Source organism: Symphalangus syndactylus, chromosome 2, assembly GCF_028878055.3.
Source record: "Symphalangus syndactylus isolate Jambi chromosome 2, NHGRI_mSymSyn1-v2.1_pri, whole genome shotgun sequence".
Classification (NCBI taxonomy): domain Eukaryota; kingdom Metazoa; phylum Chordata; class Mammalia; order Primates; family Hylobatidae; genus Symphalangus; species Symphalangus syndactylus.
The window spans coordinates 138354722-138370732 of NC_072424.2; the positions used below are offsets into that span (position 1 = coordinate 138354722).

Below are 16011 nucleotides of genomic sequence, written 5' to 3' on the forward strand. Positions count from 1 at the left end.
GCCCTGTCCCTCACATGGGGCCGCCCTCTTGTTGCCCAGCGTGGCTTCTTCTTGAGGGTTCTGCGTGGTTCCTCAACCCCAGGGAATTCCGCAGGGCGTTCCGCCCAAGACCACTGGGCTCCCTCCTCTACTCTTTTGCCAGTTAATGAATAGGCAGGAATTTCACTGCCTGGAAAGAGGAATGATGCTTTCTGGTCCTTATTTCACGTCTAAAATAGAGAGGTCTATTGATTTATTCCTAAATATCTTTGAACACTAAAATAGAAGTTTTAAAGCATATATACTACCTGGTTGCTCTAGTCTTAAGCCCGGGAAAAGCACAGGTTCAACAATTAAAATTGAGATAAACGCTACCAGTCTTGCTTTATTTCATGAGAATGAGAATATAATAATATGCCATACGTTTATTTGGGGGAAAGATTGATGTCTTATAACATGATTTATAATTACAGAAAACATGTGAGTTCACTGGGAATAAAGAAATTTTGAAGATAATAAAATGCTTTCACTTATGTTGTAATTTCTATGTCATTTGGTGTAGGATGTGGAGATATTAACGTTTATACCTAACTTAAGTTTGTCATCTGAGACCTGAAAGGGTTTTGTCTATCAGCTGCACCCTTGGGTAGCCACACAACCTTGGGGAAGGCCTCAGACCCATCCCTTGCACAGCAGGAATGAGAACAGCACTGCCTGTTGGGAAGCTTGAGGGAGGCTATGGACGTGCAGCGCTTGGCAGAGGGTCTCACCATGGAAGGTACCAGCAAATGTGAGATACTTTTATGATTTCATTTTCTCCAAAAGAAAGGGAATAAAAGAAGAGGGGAGGAAATAAGACTAATTGCGAGAGATAAAGTACAAGGGTGAGGGAAGGAATAAGGAGACATGAAGGCAGCGTGGAGCAGCTGAGAGGGGAGATTGCTTTCACCACTTCCCAGCATCTATTGCAGATTCCACCCTCAAACATTTTGTAAGGACCCTTTATTCAAGGTAATGTTTGAACCCTGCTGAGCCAGTGGCATGGGTCTCCGAGACAATCATTAACTTAATTTGACTATCTGGTTTGTGGATGCGTTTACTCTAATGTAAGTCAACAACATCCTGGGATTGGGACACACTTTCTGGGCACTGCTGGCCAGTCCCAAAATGGAACATAAGGAAGTGGTTCTTCTACTTCTTTTGTTTCTGAAATCAGGTAAGACATAGTTTTTTTTAATTATAATAATTATTTTTTCTCCCACAATGTAGTAAAAATACATATGCCATGGCTTTATGTGCAATTCGTTTAATTTTTGATTCATGAAACTCCCAGTTGAAAATCTTGTATAAGATTGAGGAATTCTTCAAGAAATAAGTTTAATTTTCCTATGAAGATTGTCAGGGTGCTGGAATGAATGGGCAGAGAAAATAATGGGTGATTTTTCAAATCTAAAAGAGTGCACCCACATAATGGCCAGTCTAATTGAAAAATAGCCAATGTAGCTAACTATGCAAAGGACGGCTGACCTCTTCGCCTGGTTCTCAGTTTGACTAATTTATATCATTTCTGTGACCGTGTCATGCTCCCCTCACCTGCAAGTTAAAACAATGAAATATCTCTTTGAATATATTCTGTTCTCTCACCAGTTCATAGTGGCGGCAGGGTCAGGGACTCAGCAGTTCTCTCTTTGTTATGGCCTGAGGAAGGCTTTCCATCGGTATATGTTTGCCTCTTATCCCCGGAAAAATCACACGCATCCATTTGCCAGATGCTGTGTGCAGACAGTGATTCAACAAATACTCACTTAGTGCTTGGGTTAGGTCCCTACATTTTTACACATACATACATACCTGTGTGTGAATGTGAGTGTGAGTGTGTGTCCTTTACAAATACTAGCTTCTTTAGCTCGTGGTATAGGTAGGGTAGCATATTCATGCTCATTTTATAAACAAGGAAATCTAGACTTAGGAAAATCATGTTATTTGTTCAGTGACCAAATTCTCAAATCTGGGAAATAAAGAAACCTGGATTTAAGCCAGTTTCCCAGAAGGAATCTAGGGCTCTTCTCACTTTTCAGCTTTGTTTAAGCCTTTGAAAGAATATTCTGAACATGTGCTAGTAGTCCTTTTTATTTTTTATTTTTTAAAAGCTTTATTGAGATATAATTAACCTACAGAATTCACCCATTTAAGGCATACAATCCAATGGATTTCAATATATTGAGAGTTGTGCAGCCACCATCAGAATAAATTTTAAAACTATTCATACCCCCAGAAAGGTACTCCACGCTCTTTAGCTGTTACCCCCAATCTTCAGCTTCTGGCAACCACTAATCTACTTTCTGTATTTGTATCTTTGCCATTTTGAACATTTCATACAAACGGAATCATACGATTTGCTAGTAGTTCTTCATGTAAATAATGTATACTTGAAATTCAATCTATAAATTACCAGATAAAATTTTACAAGTTGTACTTTAGAGTCAAATACATTTGAATTTAGTGGAAGCCATTCAAGGAATTATCAAAGAAAATACAGGGCAGGAGAAAATTAAAGAAATTTTTGTAAGAAATTGGTGTATGTTGGGGGGTATGAATATTATATTTCAATGCATGGAAACTAGGACATAGATCACTATGAACTTATTCAGCGGGCTACACCCAAAGGCTAGACGAAACTTCTCTGCCATAGGATTAACATATATTTTAATCAACCTGGGGGGCACATTCTCTCATAAGCTCTTTTGGAAAGCAAGGCTTTCTGTGGATGTATCATCTTTCCAGTGTGCTGCAATGCCCAGGAAGAGGAAAAAGTTTCTTTTACAGCCATGCTTAGTGGGAAGTGGAGAAACATCTTCCATTTCACAAATTATTAAGTCTTTTACACATGCAAATATGCATACACATTTGCACACCACAGTGAGGAAGAAATTCTCACACCATTAATAAAATACATTTGCATCAGTAGCAATATACATCTGCATTTTGCCTATAACATAAATGTATTTTTCCACTAAAAGATTTGTTTGATGTTTCCCTGCCAGCAAATAAGCCTATCAAATCCTATTGCCATATGAGTCCTAGAGGTGAATAAGAGAAAAAAAAATGGGGGGAAATTATTTCAAATTAAAAAGAAAAAAGTTTGATTCTGTTTTGGGATATTTCCTAGGGACATGAGCTGGGGAGGGGATCTCAGCAGTGATGCGCTATGAAGCATAATAACCTGACACAGAAGTAACTTAATTGAAGGGGGAAATAAATGGAAGTTTTCTTTTTTTGAATATCAATTGTAGCCTGCTCTGCTATACTTCAAAAAACTCTTCAGAAAGTTTGTTGTTTTTTTTTTGTTTTTTTTTTGTTTTTTGAGATGGAGTCTCGCTCTGTCGCCCAGGCTGGAGTGCAGTGGCGCGATCTCGGCTCATTGCAAGCTCTGCCTCCTGGGTTCACGCCATTCTCCTGCCTCAGCTTCTCCGAGTAGCTGGGACTACAGGCGCCCGCCACCACGCCCGGCTAATTTTTTGTATTTTTAGTAGAGACGGGGTTTCACCGTGGTCTCGATCTCCTGACCTCGTGATCCGCCCGCCTCGGCCTCCCAAGGTGCTGGGATTACAAGCGTGAGCCACCGCGCCCGGCTAGAAAGTTTAACTGAACTCACTGTAGGACACACTTTGTGGATTTATTGTGTGTTTTGAAGTCACACTGTGAGCTATAGAATTAACCAAAACACAACTCTTCTTGGAAATGAGAGTTCAAGTTGGCAGAAAGTGCAGGGTAAAGACATGGATATGGGCTGAAAGCATCTATTTCTTTGTGATCTTTTGATACATCTCTCAAGTGCTTTTTAGTGGATTCGGTTTAGAATGCATCAGCCAACTCCTGCCCAATAATCCATTTTTCCAGCCTGGGATGTCTTAAATTGAGGAAGGACAGAGTCCCAGAGGTGGGGAGCAGGGGAACTTTGGCCGAGGACTTTGCATGAATCGATGAGCGTGCATCCTCCTCCCTGTCCTGCCCCTTGTGCTCTGTGTACCCTCAGGAGGTCAGGACGGGCCCTTCTGAGAATGAGAATCTGTTCATTTGCCTTCCTACTGGATACCTGGCATCAGCATACAAACCAATGCGCTCTGCAGTGTGTCACCTTTCAGAACCTCCCCTGACCACATGTTCCCTGGAGGGCTCGCTGTCTTCAGAGCCAGGCTTGTCTCCTGCTGCCGCCTCCACTGCTCTCCTAGTCACTCTGTAACCCACTCCCTCTGCCTTCGGCCCCCACCACGCCCCTTAAAGTGGTCAAGGTTGTCCTGTTGTCTAATTCCATGGAGCTTGGCTATCTTCATTTTATTAGCCTCTTTTGACCTCTCACCCCTGTGAAAATCACTAGCATTCTGTGCCAAGGATGGAGTTGGCATCTCCAGGCTTGAATAGAGCTACCAAAGCTCAGCCAGGTGTCCGGAAGAGCCTCAGGACGGGGGACACTCTGTAGCCTTGTGGTGGGAGCACAGCTGAGGCCCCCTTGGCCACCCTCTGTCATGACCAGGCAGAAAGCAGCTTTCGGACAGATTCGTTGTCTCAGATTTGATTTCAAAGAAAGACCAAGACCAGTATTTGTCCCAGGTTCTGCTTTTTTACAATTTCCTCCGAAATCCAGATACCTGTTGACACCTTGGAAAAACTGATTTCTCCCCAATTAGTAGTGTTGTGTGACTGTGGTAAGCCCCGTACAAAAATGGCCTTGTTTGTTGGGGAGCTTCTTACCCTCCAGTGTTTTGCCCAATTTTCGTCCAAGGTGGCAACATAATTTAGTTCAGTTCTTGTTTATTGCCAACATCACCCATGCACCAAAATTTATGTATCTCAAGGAGGGATCATTCAAAGGATGCTTCCCACCAGTTAAAGTGACAGTGTCAGAACCAAAGCGCGTATTGTAAGAAATCAAACAATGGCCTCCAAGTTCCATTTCTACCCAGGGATGAACAAATCAACATCAATCTTGGTAATACAACTGCCACTGATGGTGCCTTACTCTTCTCTCATGACATGGCACAATCGATAGCAAACATAAAATTTGTTCTTATTTAAGGATTTATATCCACTAATATGGTAACATAGTAGTGGTTCCATAGTTCTAACCCGTTTATCAATCCAGTTAATCTTTTACTATCTTGCAATCTGTTAAACTGTTTTTCTTTGTTTTATAATTTCAACTTTTAGAGTCAGGGGTACATGTGCAGGTTTGTTACGTGACACTGAGCTTTGGGGTACAAATGATCCCATAACCCAGGTAGTGAGCTAAATATCTACTAACTAAGTAGTTTTTCAGCCCTTGCCTCCCTCCCTCTCTCCCTTCTCTGGTAGTCCCCAGGGTCTTTTGTTGCCATCTTTATTTATGTCCACATGCCCAACTGTGTGTTCTTAACTAAACATTTTGATTCATAGCTACCCATTCTACTTCCAGTAAACAGCAAGTTTTATTTGGTTAATGCTAGCCAAATAGATTAAAAGGAAGTCATGACAATTAGACATTGGTGTTGATTTACTGACCATTTGTTCCACTTGGATCTCCCACCTCTAGGTCAAGGAGAGCCTCTGGATGACTATGTGAATACCCAGGGGGCTTCACTGCTCAGCGTCACTAAGAAGCAGCTGGGGGCAGGAAGCATAGAAGAATGTGCAGCAAAATGTGAGGAGGAGAAAGAATTCACCTGCAGGTATTTTCATTGTCATTGCACCTACCCAGAAATCTGTAACTCAGATGGCAAGTAATTTACTCACAAATTTATTAACGATTTAAGAGGAAAGAGAAATTTATGGAGCCAGAGTTTGGAACTATATTTGCTCATAGTATGTGAAGCCATACTAACAACTTCTTATTAAGGTTTATTGGAGTCTTTGTTAGAAAAATACCCTAAAAGGAAGTTATTTGTTTTTACACCGGACATAAGCGTTAGCAGTTATTGTTCTGAGCTCCAGTTTTTAACATCATCATCAGTAAATGTTTGTTGAGGATCACGTGAATGAAAGTGTCCTAGATAGATCTGAGCAATGACTTATAGCTACAAGATCCACTACCTGCCCTTTAGTATTTAAGGTGTAGTCAAAGAAACTGGATATAATGTTAAAAAAAAAAAAAAAAAAAAAAAGACAGCCCAGGTGAGGTACAGGCATAATCAATGCATGCTCTACCCAGATCCAGAAGAAAGAACAGTGCCTAAGGTTGAGGCAGCTAGAGAAGGCTCAGGGAGGAGGTGGGAACTGAGCTGGGTTTGGAGTTGAGAGAGCTCTTGACAAGCACCAGGAAGGCAGGGGAAGATGCGGCCCTGCACCTTCTGAGGGGGACCATTAAGAGATCAAGTTGACTAAAGCAGAGACTTTGTGTAGGTAATGGGCCTGGGAAGGTAGCTATGGACGCCAGACTGAGCACACATAGCAGGACCACGGGATGGAGATGGGAGGGGTCAGGGGCCAGGGCGGGGTGGAATGTGGAGCAGAGGTTCAGGGGAACTGATCAGAGTTGGGAGGTCATGGAGACGGACTATCTTGGGGAATGTGTTCAAAGCAACTAGAGTTGCTTCTTTCCAACCCAAAAACAAAAATTAATAAGATGAGTGAAGAAGAAGTAAAGCAGTTGAAACAGAAAGAAAGAGAAAATTATGAGGGAGGAAAGGTAAGGGCATGAGAGAACAAGACTTACTGCCACGTTGGTGTATTTTGTTCAGTACTTCATTGATGCCATGCCCAAATAACTGAAAGAGGCAGCAATTCTGAGCTCTCTGGTCCCTCAAGATATTCAATGATCTTTAGCATGTCTCACTTATTAATAAACATTTGTTTTCTTTAAATAAAGAAAAATACTTACTGGATTTCCTGCTTCGTTCTGCAGGGCATTCCAGTATCATAGTAAAGAGCAACAATGTGTGGTAATGGCTGAAAACAGGAAGTCCTCCATAATCTTTAGGATGAGAGATGTAGTTTTATTTGAAAAGAAAGGTGAGTACGTTTTCTTCCTCCTCCTCCTCCTGTCCTCCCCATCCTCCCACTCTTCCTCCTTCTCTATTCTATCTTTAATTTATGAGACCAGAGGAGGAAGGGACTATGCTGGTGTAAAATTGAATTCTGAGTTAGGACAGGATTTGATTACTAACTAACCATGTCAGCTTGAGTATATTATGTCACCTCTTAGATTTAATTTTTTTGTTGTTCAAAAAATGAAAGCATTAGATTTACAAAATCACTTCTACCTCTATGACCCTGAAAATAAGATTTTTAAAATATTATGTTATATTTAACAAGGAGATGGGAAGTCTAAGCATTCCTTTTGATCTTGGCTTCTTATTCTGCAGGGTGACCATGGTCCTTGGGCCCTAATATCTGGACGAAGCCTTGTAAAATAGAAATACTGAGGTGTTTTAATCCTCAGAAACATTTGGATTGGGACACACATCTTATCTTTACTCTTAAATTTTTCACATTTTGGGGGCCATGGTCTATATTTTTCTCAGATTTCTGAAATGTTGTCTTTTAAAAATGTATAAAAGTTACAGTTCCTTTTCTATAGTTTATTTTAAAATATGGGTCAGTAGTCCCACTGCTTAGAATAAGAGGCAGACAGGATTTCAATGGAAATTGCATGCCTTTTTAGATGTGCAAATGTTTCATTAAGCATATGAATATTTGAAGAGATGTATGACACTTTAAAAACTGTTTCCTCTACTGTGTTGGTGGCCAGGTATTAAGACCGTTAATAATAACAATTTAGCTCTCCAAATATTCTGCATCACAGGTGTTAAAGAGGACTGGTTTCTTGTATTCTTGAGGATGATGTGCCATATTGTGTCTAGTATCACAGCAAAACTCTAAGTAGCATTTTAAATAGTATTTATTTGGGTTGGAATTATTTCTACGCATTGACTCATCTTCCTGGGTTTCATTTGTACACATTGTACTTTCTTCCTTACCACTATTTATCTCGAATTCTTGACATTAAAGTACAGATTAAATCTAAACTTTATCTGGTGAAGTTATTCGTTCTTACAAGTAGCAAGCAAATGGTAAACTAAATAGGATCACCTAATTGTACTAGATTAAAAAAAAAAGCCTGATTCTCTCTACAAAATGCTAACATTTAAATATGTCATTTGTAAATTTTTAACCAGAAGGAACATGAGAATGACTGTAGGTTGAGTTTGAAGTCTGAAGTTTGAAGGCTTAGTTTGCTTGTTTTCAAAGTGACAGAAGGGAGCAAAAGGTTATATAAACTCTGGTGGGTACATACAAACAAAAAAGAAGTGAAAAGTCAAAAGTCAGTCATTTTTTGGTCCTTGTTTCTTTGCTGTGGGATATTGACCTGCTACTAACTTACCTGCCAGGGTTTTGCCAGGAACAGTCAGTGTTAGATCACATTTACTTCTGCCACTTGCCACCAGCCACACTGCCTTCACCGAGTCCAAGACCCTATCACCACTGGTTGGGGCTACTTGTAGCTGTACACGTAATCTCTAAGAAATGTAACTTCCCTGTTTAAAGCCCTTCCTAGTGCCCTTAAAATAAGACCCAAAGACTTCCCAAATGTGCTAGGGCCCGGCATTATTTAAGTAACCCCCAGCTGCTGTTTGCTTGGCTTGCTAAACTTTTCTGCACTGGCCTTACTTCTGTTCCTTCACCACCCCAAGCACACACCCTCCTGCGGACCCTCTTCCCCTTTGTCCTGCTGTGCCAGCTCCTTCTTATCTCCTAGGTATCAGCTCAATCATCACCTCCTTTGCAAATCTTCCTTGACCCCTAGACCTCCCTTTCACAAAGTGCCTTGAGTTTACACTTTTGATGAGTGTCTTATGTCTACTGTAATACTATGTCCCAATGAAGATGTACTTGCAATCATAATACGTAGTATTGGGTTAAAAGCATTAGTTTGCTGTAGGTATGTTAGGAGTACTTTCCCCATGTGATTGATCAGTGAATTAAAAAACGGCTAAAGTGGGTAACCTTAAATGATGGTGCAAATATACCTTAAACATTTTATATTTTCATTGAAAACACAAGTGTACTTGACACCTTTTGATGTAGAGCAGAGGCTTTTTTTCTTCGAATATGAGGTCACCAGTAGAAGGTCTCTGGTGCATTTCCTGCATAAACTATGCTCTAGTGCAACATCTACAATAATTACTTTCCTTATTTTTGAAGTGGACCATATCTCGACATTTATTAATCAATCTGAATGTGTAAAACCTTTAGATTTTTATGAATTCCTCCTCAAGCTTTATAGTCAACTATATGAGTGGATTGCCCTCCGTGGATTTGATAGCAATTTTTTAAATGATTCATGTTTCAACTTGTTAAAAACATTTAATTTAGTTAAAAACCAAACAAAAAAGAGCTTTGTTTCTTTTCTTTTCACATTCATTTCTCAGTTTAGATCATCTTTAATTAAATATAACTGTAAGAAAGTTGGAAAATGCAAAGAAATGACTCGTTGTAAGCACATAACTCATGTGGGGGGAACAGACACGGGTGGGCACACTAGCAAACACCTGCCAGCTGCATGTGGACCCAGATGGGCACCGGACTGTTTTAAATGCAGGAGAGGGCCCATTGGCTAACTGGTGAGTTGGCTGAGTGGAAGCTGGTTGAGAACTTTTACTGCAAACCATTTACAGTAGACCACAATTTTACAGCCCTGTTTGGCACTTTTTCATATTGCGGGGAGCCTAAAGAAATAGAAGTGCGTTGGATCTCTTTCAGCCTCTGAAAAGCCTGCCATTCCCCCATCTAAAAAGCCCTTTTCCCATTCCCCCACTCTGTCTCATCATGTATGTAACATGTGTCATCATTAAGTGATCTCATTTCATATTGTTTCCTTGAATATTTCCTGTAAACCCCCTGCCTGATTCCACTAGAATGTGAGCTCCATGACAGCCAAGCCTCTGGCTGCACTGTGCCCCGTGTGTCCCCAGCATCCTGGTGGGGCTCGATACACAGAGAGCTCATGAGGAGCATTTGAATACATGAATCAAAGTATGGAATGGCTCAGTTTACTGCAGCCTTTGTGCAGATGCAAAAGATGATCTTTTTGAAAGCAGAAACAGGGGGTCTGGTGCATGAGATCTTTTTCTCAATGTGACTATGCTGTGCAGACCTTCATGTGGTGTCTTGTGAAAGACTTTGACCACTGTGTGGACTTCCCTTCAGTGTATCTTTCAGAGTGCAAGACTGGGAATGGAAAGAACTACAGAGGGACGATGTCCAAAACAAAAAATGGCATCACCTGTCAAAAATGGAGTTCCACTTCTCCCCACAGACCTAGGTAAGACTTTCCCTTTCATCTTTGTGTTCATCTACTGTAAAGTTGTCCCTCTGTGTCTGTGGGGGTTTGGTTCCAGGACCCCTGTGGCTACCAAAATCCATGCTTCTCAAGTCCCTTATATAAAATGGTGCAGTATTGGCATATAACCTACATAGCTTCTCTTGTATAATCCCTAATATAATGTAAATGCTATGTAATCGTTGTTATACTGTATTGTTTTTATTTGTATTATGTTTTATTGTCATATTGTTATTTTCTCTCATCTTTTTCAAGTCTTTTCCATCCACAGTTGGTTGAATTTGTGGATATGGAACCCAGGGATACAGAGGGCCAACTGTATTTAGGATAATTTCATCACTTTTAATTCAAACCAGAATATGTGAATAAGCAGACAGAAAGAATCTTTTTGGTGTCGATGTTCAACTATTTTTGACACCATAGTAGAATATGGTTGCTTTCTATTTTTTCTTGGGTACGGAGGTTTCTTGAAGACCTAGAACATAGAAGAATGCCTAGTTAAAAAAAAATCAATGAAACTATGAGTTTTAGGCCAAATCTGAGAAAAGACCAAAGATGACTATGTTTGGGACTGAAGTAAACATATCAAGTTAGAACTCTCATCACATGTTCGACTCAAATTGTGGAGCAAAATAGTAAATAAAATATAAAAATGAAAATGAAGATACGTGAAATTCAAATGTCGCAACTTGCCTATTATTTATTTTAGTGCATTTTTTTGTACTTTTCCCAGTTTGGTGTTAGGTGGCATTAAGTTCTCAGTAATGACGCTTATCAAATAGGAACTTAGTGCTTGTTACTCACCTTTATCCATTCCCCCAACACTCAACAAATTGCCTTTGCTATATCCCTATGAGATGAGCAGATCAAATATTCCCCGTGAGTTAATGAAAACTGATTCAACCGAATGGCGAAGTCAGAGACTATTGGGGGCCATGGAGACACTCTGGGCCATTTTTATGAGGTCATCTTTATGAAGGAACTGAGGTCTCGGGGGGTGGGGGTTACCCCAAATAGGTTCACAGAAGAACCAGAAATAAAACCTGCCTTTCTAGACTGTAAGTCTTGTGATTTTCATCTAAATGGTTGTCTCTATACAGCAACCCATCTCTAGAACTGAAAATAAGCTTAAATCCCTCCTCCATCCCCAATAATTCAAGCTGCATTTCAGAGAAAACTAAGACTTTGGAATCAGACAGATCAACTTTGAATTCTTGATCTGCTTCTTCACAGCTATTTATGCTTAGGCAAGTTTTGTTTTGTTTTGTTTTACGTTGCCACTCAGTCTTCTCATCTGTAAAATAGGGATAATAACACCTTTCTCAAATGGTTTTATTTATTAGGACTAAAAGAGAGAATGTGTAGAAAGATGTTAGTGGAATTCCTGGCACATAGTTCACATGGACAAAATCGTATTAACTACGAAAATTTTTACAGAGAAAAGGGTAACTGACAAAAGCAGGTGTTTGGAATGAATTAAGACCATGGCAGGCTTTTGAAGCCTTTATATTTCTCCTGACTGTGCAATAAAAATATTTTGGCTCTGTCTAAGACTTGGGTGTCACAGTAGCAATGGTAATATTAGCTACTGTGCCAGAAGCAGCCTATCAATAGAGAAATTGAAAATCTGACCACACAAATGCTGCAGCACCCAGCTGAAATGCATTTGGATGACAATTTCAGATGGGAATCGAGAGCATCTCCTTCTGCCTCGCTAATAGCAAGCTGATTTTTAGAATATAGTCTAAGTGCTTCTTTTCCATCCTCCCCAGATTCTCACCTGCTACACACCCCTCAGAGGGACTGGAGGAGAACTACTGCAGGAATCCAGACAACGATGTGCAGGGGCCCTGGTGCTACACTACTGATCCAGAACAGAGATATGACTACTGCGACATTCCCGAGTGTGAAGGTCAGGAGTGGCTCTAGAAAATGTTTTCATTTCTGCTCTTCACCTGTAAAATAATTTGTTGTAAAGCCCCGTCCCACAGGGATATTATTAATAATTGAGTAACGTATTCACCTCTCAGAAAGGAGCAAAACTTTGCTCAGACCCCAGAATTAACCTGAAAAAAATTTTTTTTTTTTCTGAGACAGAGTTTTGCTCTCGTTGCCCAGGCTAGAGTGCAATGGTGCGATCTCGGCTCACCACAACCTCCGCCTTAGGGTTCAAGCGATTCTCCTACCTCAGCCTCCCAAGTAGCTGGGATTACAGGCATGTGCCACCATGCCTGGCTAATTTTATATTTTTAGTAGAGACAGGGTTTCTCCATGTTGGTCAGGCTATCCTTGAACTCTCGACCTCAGGTGATCCGCCTGCCTCAGCCTCCCAAAGTGCTGGGATTACAGGTGTGAGCCACCATGCCCAGCAGATCTGAATTATTTTCATTAAAATGTTACATCAACATGTACAAATATAAAACTACATCTAAACTCTAAGTACAAACTTCTTATGCTTAAAACTCTTACACAGTGTTAACCCCAAGACAGATTTGCAATTAAGTAGTTAAAATAAAACAACAAAATCAATAAAAATCAAATAAACAATAACATTTAATGTGGTAGACTTTGCTGTTTTGCTGAAGCTAAGCAAGGAACCAGTTTTTAAATCAGCAACCCATTATTTTAATGGACTGACCAATTTAATAGTGCACCTCAAAGGTCAATGCTAAAAAATAAAAAAAAAATCCTACTGAAAAAACTGTCATCATTTCACATTTCTGGCTACATTTATTAGTGCAAATGGGAATGAATAAAGGTGAGATTTGTGTGACAGTGTGGATATGGTACTGTGTGACAACTCAGTTCTCCCATCACTTCCACCTATTTGAATCATGGGCATCCTTTTTTTGTACACCATGTTATAGGTATTTGCCCTTAAGCACTACCAATGCATCACTTTTGTATTAAGTCTGCCCCTGTTTTCCTTAGTACTCCATTAAAATTTAAGTCACATATTACTCTGCCTCACCATGTTACTTCAATAATTCTGAATCAAAGTTTAAGTTTGTGAATAATTTTGCAAAAAAGAGCCAATCATGCTTGTCAACAACATAAAAAGAGAAGCGCTGTCACTTCAGGTGAATATTGTTCTCCGTGAGGCCATGAGCATAAACAAAAACTCCAGACTAAAACCCTGAGACAGTGCCAGGTCATTCAGCAGTCAGCGGAGTGATCAGAATAATTTCATACAAAGTTTTAAATATCATTATTGAAATGAAGATGCCAAATATTGAAAACTCCTAATGGAGAATGTAGACTCCTGAGAATATATGCACCCCTGGCTCCCCACTGGCCTGTGCATCCTGGTCTAAGGACATGGCATCATGGAAATTCTGAACTTGGTCATGACTACAATAGTTGAGGGGGTATTGCCTAAAATATGTGAATGTTACAGTTTAAAAGGAAAATGACATTTGGATTATGGTAGAAAATCCTGAGTCCTTACTGCCAATTTTATTGCCAAGTGCCTGTTGTGAATTACATCGGAATGAGAGGCAAGTCGCACTTAAGTGAGTAGGATTCTGGTTTTTACTCTCTATTTTGCTTCATCCATTTCAGTTTTCTTCTTCCTGTCTTTCCTTCCCACTCTGTCCAGAGGAATGTATGCATTGCAGTGGAGAAAATTATGATGGCAAAATTTCCAAGACCATGTCTGGACTGGAATGCCAGGCCTGGGACTCTCAGAGCCCACATGCTCACGGATACATTCCTTCCAAGTAAGTCTCACTGGGAAAAGCATTCCATGTTTAAGGCTCTGCAGCTCTATCAGACATTTGCTGTCATTTAGATATTTTAGCATTCCTCAAGAAGTGAACGCCTGATGTTTTTAATTTCTTTTTTTTTTTTTTTTTTTTTTTTTAAGACAGAATCTCGCTCTGTCGCCCAGGCTGGAGTGGGAATGCAGTGGCACGATCTCGGCTCACTGCAAGCTCCGCCTCCCGGGTTCACGCCATTCTCCTGCCTCAGCCTCTCCGAGTAGCTGGGACTACAGGCGCCTGCCACCACGCCCGGCTAATTTTTTTGTATTTTTAGTAGAGACGGGGTTTCACCGTGGTCTCGATCTCCTGACCTCGTGATCCGCCCGCCTCAGCCTCCCAAAGTGCTGGGATTACAAGCGTGAGCCACCGCGCCCGGCCATGTTTTTAATTTCAAAGCTAACCTCCTCCCACAATATTGCAAGTGAAATACGCATTCTTGCTGCTCAAAATGTCGTCCATGGGTCAGCAGCAGGGATGTTTTCTGAGAGTTTGTTAGAAATCCAGAATGTCACACCCTCTGAATCTGATTTGAATAATAACCAGATCCTCAGCTGATATGCACACACATTTAAACACTAATGTCGGTATGAATACATTAACATCTGTCTTGAGAAATACACACACACATGTTGCTGGTGTATTTTCCAAATATTTTCCTTTTCTCTTTACTCCTTGTCTTTCTTTTCCCTTTGTACCAATGAGATTCAAGTCTCCTAACCTTTGACCTATAAGCAGACATCATGGATTTTTGAATCCCTGATGTTTTGTGTGTATTTACATCAGTGCATTTTTCTGGAATGAGGATTCATAACTTCCATCAGATTCTCTAAGGGGGCCATGAATTTAAAATGAGAATAAGCTTCTTGCTCTAGAAAGTCATGATGGTTCCTAGAATAAGGTTTTGTGAGTATTCTATTTCACATTAATTGTGCTGGAAAACACCTCCCATTCCACAGTTGCTTCTGGTCTTCCTCTTCATTCTATGATGACTATAGGGCCATACCAGGGCTTTCAAGAATGCAGAAGTGCGGCTGAGCCACAGATTCCACGATGGAAAGCAGCTCTACTGAATTTGTACACCTCCCATTCCAAATAGCTAGCATAAAACACAGCAGCTGCCATTTTCCTTCAAAGGAGAAATACAGGAAAGGCCTAAGGGTCCAAAACTGGGTAAAGGCACTTCCAGGAAACCAGAAGGAGAAGAGGATTGCTTAAGCCGCTGCTGGCTCCTCTTTCCATCCTGGTAAGCATTTACAATCTCAGAGAGGGAATGAATAAGCGCAGAGGGCCACCAGGCATGGAGTGCATCCAACAGCCCTAGCCACGGGGCCCCACGAGGAAGGATCCAGACCCATACTGCATGGTAAGACCCTTGCAGGAGCACAGCTTCTCCTCTTGGTTTTTCTAAGCTTCAAGGCTGGTGGGAGCAGAGCCTGGTAGACCAGAAGGACCATTCCTTTCAGCCATGAAGATACCCATTTCTTGGCTCTATTAGGCACTAGATGAGTATCTTTAGGCAGAGAGCACTTTGCATTTTAAAGACTGCTATTATTTGTGGTTGAATAACTGGAGTTTGCTTACATCAGTTTTCCAGATGGCCAAAATGATGAGGTCACTGATTCTGTTGAGTGATTTTTACACATGTAAACTGTTAGAAAAACAGTGCTTGGCAGCGTGGCACATGCCTGTAGTCCTAGTTACTTAAAGGGCTGAAGCGGGAGGATTGCTTGAGTGAGTTCAAGGAGTTCAAGGCAAGCCTGGGCAATAAGTGGGACCCTGTCTCTAAAAACAAAACAGAAAAAGAAAGTCCTTGGAATACGGGGCCAACCTTGTTTCCTAGTTGCCATCTCTGAACACAGCCTTCATCCGATTACCTCCTCCATGCCCGACTGTGCCTAGCACACAGCAGGTGCTCAATGTTTGCTCTTGAAAAAGAGTCTCATCCATGAACGTAAA

General features: G+C 40.8%; 1 protein-coding gene across 2 annotated transcripts in view; it reads left to right on the plus strand.

The window, feature by feature from the left end:
* The first annotated feature begins 612 nt into the window (after positions 1–612).
* The window catches only part of PLG (plasminogen), a 53193-nt gene continuing 37794 nt past the window's right edge, over positions 613–16011 (plus strand). Inside the window, exons 1-6 of one of the 2 annotated variants that reach the window (XM_063623260.1) lie at positions 613–757; positions 5549–5684; positions 6857–6963; positions 10162–10276; positions 12067–12206; positions 13893–14013. In XM_063623260.1, coding sequence (XP_063479330.1) covers positions 718–757; positions 5549–5684; positions 6857–6963; positions 10162–10276; positions 12067–12206; positions 13893–14013 — 659 coding nt within the window. In that variant the 5' untranslated portion in view covers positions 613–717. Of the gene's footprint in view, positions 758–1085; positions 1196–5548; positions 5685–6856; positions 6964–10161; positions 10277–12066; positions 12207–13892; positions 14014–16011 lie in introns of those variants that run through there. The other variant, XM_055268925.1, reaches the window with a different exon arrangement.